The 6,064-nt window shown below is 43.6% G+C and overlaps 1 protein-coding gene across 5 annotated transcripts in view; it reads left to right on the top strand.

Moving 5' to 3' along the window:
* The first annotated feature begins 348 nt into the window (after positions 1-348).
* qki2 (QKI, KH domain containing, RNA binding 2) overlaps positions 349-6,064 on the top strand; it is a 28,065-nt gene continuing 22,349 nt past the window's right edge. For 2 of the 5 annotated variants that reach the window (XM_049563104.1, XM_049563103.1), the window contains exon 1: positions 349-1,024. In XM_049563104.1, the coding sequence (XP_049419061.1) occupies positions 883-1,024 (142 nt within the window). In that variant the 5' untranslated portion in view covers positions 349-882. The remainder of the gene's footprint in view (positions 1,025-6,064) is intronic. The other 3 variants (XM_049563106.1, XM_049563105.1, XM_049563107.1) reach the window with 2 other exon arrangements.

Here is a 6,064-nt window from a genome sequence, read left to right as displayed (position 1 = left end):
GTTGCTGATTTTGCTCCAAAGATTTTAACTATATATTTAGCATATTTAGTATTTTTCTGCCATTATTAAAGGCTAAAACTGCATAAATGGAAATAGTAAAGTAAAGTACAAGAACTTGAGAACTTGTTCTTTAGGGCACCTGGACACACACGTCACAGGACAGGTGATGGACAGTAACAGGTGTGCATACCTATGTAGAGAGCTGTGTTATTGTTACACGCTGGGCTCAGGGTGTGTGCGTGCGTGCCTGTGCGCGTGGGAGCGACTGAGAGTCAGAGAGGCGGGGCGGGGGCTCTGAGGGCACGAGCACGAGCCTCCTCCCCTCCCAGTGACAGCGGCGACGCGCGGCGCGCCCCCGACAGCCCACTCGTGCTGCTGCTGTACTGTAATCATATGATAGGGAGCCGAGCCCCGCTGCAGAATACCGACACACCGGGCGGACACCAGCGGAGCAGCCGGGGCGGAGGACACCAGTTGATGGTAGAGATTTTATTTTAGCCGTTACAGAAGCGCGTGGAGTCCGTGAAAGTGTCAGAAAGAGCCAAAGTCCCCCCAGAAAGGAACTTTTTTAAACTCTGGAGAGAGTCGGACACAGGGGGGGAACCGTTTGGAAGAGAGGAGGGCGACACACACGAAACGTTAACCGAGGGACAGTCGATTTAACCGGAGCTGAGGTTTGAGTTAGCTAACACACACACACACACACACACACACACACACACACACACACACACACACAGAGGTAGGCGGTCAGCGGGTCGGTGGAAACCCCTGGGGTCCTCGCATCGCTTGTCGGGGCGTGTGTGGTTGTTTTTTTTTTGTGGCTTTCCCCCACAAGTTTCTAAAAACTAGCTAGGTCACTTTACTGTCGAAGCTGAAGCCATGGTCGGGGAGACAGAGGTGAAGGAGAGACCCAAGTCCAACCCGGACTATCTCATGCAGCTGATGAACGACAGGAAGGTGATGAGCTCCCTGCCCAACTTCAGCGGCATCTTCACGCATCTGGAGCGGCTGCTGGATGAAGGTAACTCGGCTTCTGTGTGGGGAGGTTTAGCCCCCTTCATTAGAGACTTTATCCACCTCTCACACTACTGAGAAAACTACCTTTTCTTGGCTCGTTTAATGGCCAGTGTTTGTCATAAAAGTGACCGTTATTGACTTACTGTGAAGTCATCAAGTGCTTGAATTCCTGCCTGGCTCCTGGGAAACAAATGTCATCCATCCAACCCTGAGAGATGCTCATGATCAAGGGCGTAGATTGTGTTTCATCACTGGAGGGACATATGAAGCTTCAGACACTTCATTTCTTACATTCTGTTGACTACTCTGTGCCCTTTCTTTTAATTTAAGGTGGAAATGTCTTTAATTTAGTCATTTTTTTATTTAATAGTGGGGGACAAATGCACTTATTCTAAATGTTAAGGGGGCTGTGTTAAAAACGCCCATGCTCATGAAAAACTACTTAACATTTTACGTTGTATTTAGGTTGATAAAATGGACTTATTCTAAATGTTGAGGGGGACATGAGCCCTTAGTCCGCCTTAAAGATGTACGCCCATGCTCATGAAAAACTACTTAACGTTTTCCAATGTACAGATTGATAAATGGACTTATCCTAAATGTTGAGGGGGCCGTGTGCCCTTAGTCCCCCTTAAAGATGTACCCCCAAGCTCATGAAAAACTACTTAATGTTTTACGATGTTTTTAGGTTGATAAATGGACTTATCCTAAATGTTGAGGGGGCCGTGAACCCTTAGTCCGCCTTAAAATCTATGCCCATACTCATGAAAAACTACTTAACATTTTACAGTTTATTTAGATTGATAAATGGACTTATTCTTAATATTGAGGGGGCTGTGTGCCCTTAGTCCCCTTTAAAGATGTACGCCTATGCTCATGACAAACTTAACATTTTAAAAGTATTTAGGTTGATAAATAGACTTATTCTTAATACTGAGGGGGCCGTGTGCCCTTAGCCCCCCTTGAAAATCTACGCCCATGCTTTTGAAAAACTACTTAACATTTTACAGTGTTTTTAGATTGATAAATGGACTTATTCTAAATATTGAGGGGACCGTGTGCCCTTAGCCCCCATCAGAAATGTACGCCCATGCTCATGAAAACCTACTTAACGTTTTACAATGTTTTTAGGGTGATAAATGCAACTTATTCTCAATATTGAGGGGCAAGTGCGCCCTACGTCCCCCTTGAAAATCTACAACCATGCTCATGAAAACTACTTAACATTTGTCAGTGTTTTTAGGTTGATAAATGGACATATTCCAAATGTTGAGGGGGACGTGTGTGCCCTCAGTCCCCCTTAAACATCTACACCCGTGCTCATGAAAAGATACATAACTTTTGTCAGTGTTTTTAGGTTGATAAATGGATTATTCTAAATGTTGAGGGGAATGTGTGCCCTTAGTCCTCCTTAAAAATGTATGCCTATGCTCATGAGAAACTACTTAACATTTTACAATGTATTTGGGTTGCCTCATAGAGCTGTGGTTGTAAATTCAAAATTAACGTGTTAATAGGATGTGTACTTTCCCTTAAGTCACATTTTTAATTTGTTGGGAGCAGCAGATGAGCACTTTGTCTTTCTCTCTCTTTCCCTCACACACACACACACACACACACACGGGCAGTTGGTGATGGGAACAAACAGACAGTTGTTAGTCTTTCCCAGTGACCTAATGCGCAGGCTTATGTGAATGCTGCAGCCCATCCCTGAGCAGGAACGAGAGCATGCCACTGCATAAAATATTTGATTTGAGGCTACTTACATGCTGTCTGTACAACTAATCAACGCACTTGTTGACACCTAACATTTTGTTGCAAGCAGTTCAGAAACAGCGTCACATCACTTGCAACAAACGCTTTAAAATCTTTAAAATGTGGCGTCTTATCTGTCTCGAGTGTCAGCGGCTACAAGCTACCAAGGCCTGGTTGTTGCTACTGCTGTTGCTCATCAGGATCACCGAGGTCTTGACTTTGTGCTCTGTGACAAGCCTCATGACGCAGCAAGGTTGCTCTCATACCAGACGACCTCTACAGCCTGACAAACAGGTCAACTTAACATCTCCAGTCGTGTTCATGTTGAGGACTGACAGCCGAGCGCATTCATCCCTCACACATGATAATGTGACACCCTCGGTTAGAATGAAAGGCATTGTACCGTGCTCATTTTCGGCCTGGCTGTGTCTTCTGCCTGAGCAATGTGGACAAGGGCACGGTCCCAAAAAAGTTTGTGCAGGGTAATAAGAAAGCCTGCCAGTCACACATATTGTCAGGGTGCATGTTTGTGGCATATTTGGAAGCACTGCGATAGAGTTCAGTCTATATATAAACCAATGACAGGTTGAAGTGTTAAGATAAGGCCTGCCACTGCTCCCCCCTTTAACTATCTCTCCTTTGACTCTCTTGTTCTTCTTTCACTTCTCATTTTCCTCCCTGTTGCAACTGAAGTGTGACAAAAGTCCTGCATGTCTGTGCAGATTTGTTTGTGCGTGTATGTGTTTTTTTAATTGTCACTTTAGGTCTGTAACAGGTCAGAATGGGTTATTAGAGGATCATCATTGTCGCTGAAGCTGCGGCTGTAATTATAGCATCCGACTGTAGTTATTATGGTCAGACTTATCACTCTCAGAGCAGGGAGACATGCCTGTCAGCCTGCTTAGGTCAGATGATATTTGTGCCTCGAGGCAGTTATTCCGCCGTGTGTGTGTGTTTGTGAGTTCAAGGCGAGGGTCTGTGTGTATGTGTTGCATATGTGTTTGTGTAGTGCAGTAGTCGGTTATTATTATGCTAGCGTGTCATTACAGAGGCATCAGATGCCCGCACTGGTCATTGAGACAACACTAAACAAGCAGACAGGCAGACAAACATAGTCTTATTTATGATGGTGCTTCTCACCAAACCTCAGGCAAAATATTGACATTTTAAGTTGTTTTTAATCAAAAGTGCAAACAGTTTGGTGTTTGCAGCTTCTTCAGTGTGCTTCTCTCTGTTTTATATCCTTGTAAACTGAATATCTTTGAGTGTGGGACTGTTGATTGTAGCTGTTTTACCCTTGTGTTGTGCGTATGTGGAATGTGTTTAATGAATGTAGCATGAGTGGAAGCCCAAATTAAATTTCCTTCATTGTTGGATATTAAAGTAAGTCTTGAATCTTGATCTTGGTCAGTCAAAAAATGACATTTTAAGTTATCACAAGGACTCATCATGATTTTTCGTAGAGTTGTTCCATGACTGATACCAGTATCAGAAATGCCTCAGATACTGCTGTATCAAGTATCAGCGAGTACGCAAATCTGTGCATTTATCTGATACAACTTAATTTAGAAATAGTTTCACACCTGGATCAAACAGCAGTTTTCCTGGAAACCAATTTTTCTATGTCGTCCTAAAACAGTAGCCAGCAAGTTGCGCTTTGCAGCCACCGGAAACGGCTGTTTTAGGCCATGTTTACATGAAAACAATCTGCTGAAAACAGAATCATTTCTCATTCTCGTTTTGAAAAAAGTTCCACGTTCAGACGACAACGTTTTGACAACAATCGCCGTGCACACGGATCCGCAAAAATGACCAAAAACGCTGTAGTATACATTTCCAGGCCAGTAGATAGCGGTGTGACTTTGTAATAAAACAACACGCCTGCGCACATGCGCTTCCTTCTACAGAGCGGCGATGTATAAACAAACAAAATGGCAACTGCATGAACGTTTGTCTGGACGGATGACGAGGTGGAGTTGCTACAGCAAATCTACACTTTGCTGGAGAAGTGTTGATAAATTCAACAGGGTGAGCAGCACAAACAGAGCTTGGGAGTCCGCCATTGTTGTTGTGATGGTCCGCTACTGCGCATGCCTAACGACTGGAACCGTAATGCACGTGTGCCAAAAGTCTCCTTTTTCAGAGGAAGTTTACATGACAACGGAGACGGTGTCGTTTCCAAAAAATTGCACTCAAAATGTTGCGTTTTCACGCACCCAAAACACAGCTGATATGTAAACGCTTAGCCAAAAAGCAACTAAACTTTTCCGTTTTTGGTTGAAATTGTTGACATATAACCAGGACCTCAGAGCAGCGAAAATGATTTGATATCTGGTAAATAGTGTAATCCGTAGATGTATAATAATACCAAGATAGCGGAACCCAAGATGGCGCTAACTACTGCTACCTTCAGTGGAGTTTCTCGCCTGGTGCATACGCCAAAAAGAAATTTCTAGCTTCCCTGTTATGCAGTACACGGCCCACTGCGCAGTAGTGTTTCTCCCGCTGGCCCCGCCCATGAGCTCCTGCTTGGCTCCTAGACTTTACATTGTGATGATGACACAGATTTTTTTTAAAAAATTCTCAGCTTGAGGAAAATGTGACAAATATAAAACTACAATGCATCAAAAATACATAGTAGAAAAAGTTGACCTTGTTGGCAGTTCGAGGTGTCCTGTCAGCAGTTTTACAGACGTCTCTCTCATAATGGTGGTCTGTGGGCTGTAGGGAATTTTTTCGGCAGTGATACTGTGAGTGGCCACTGGGAGAAATTAGAAGCAAGGCTGAGCTGCTTTTCTGGGGGCCTGAGTGTAAGATTATCTGTCAATAAACTGTCAGCACTTAACTGTCAGTATTTTAGACCGGATAAAAGTTCTATGTCATTCATTGTCTTTGTGTATCTGTTGATGTTTTGGAAAGGGATTAACCTGAGCAGTGCCACACAACCATAGTAAACATTTTACTTCACATTTTATAGACCAGTAGATTTATTGATAATCAGCAAAATAGTTTGACAGTAATCAGCCGACGAGTTGCAGCCGTATTGTTGTGTGAGAATTTCAATGGCTCGTAAACGGGACTGTTGAATAACTATACCAAACTAGCTAACCTTATAAACACTGATGGGTAGAGCAGGTCGTTGTGACCCCCCACTGGCATGTATTTCGTGTGTGTGTGTGTGTGTGTGTGTGTGTGTGTTCAAGAAGAGAGTAGAAAGAGTAGAAAGAAAGAAATTGTCAGCAATAGAGGAGGCCTGATTGCAAATTGTTCAGCAGTTAAATTCTACATT

This window comes from Epinephelus fuscoguttatus, linkage group LG20 (genome assembly GCF_011397635.1).
Source record: "Epinephelus fuscoguttatus linkage group LG20, E.fuscoguttatus.final_Chr_v1".
Taxonomy (NCBI): Eukaryota; Metazoa; Chordata; class Actinopteri; order Perciformes; family Serranidae; genus Epinephelus; species Epinephelus fuscoguttatus.
The sequence above is the reverse complement of the archived record's forward strand: the minus strand, read 5'-3'. Positions and strand labels throughout refer to the sequence as shown.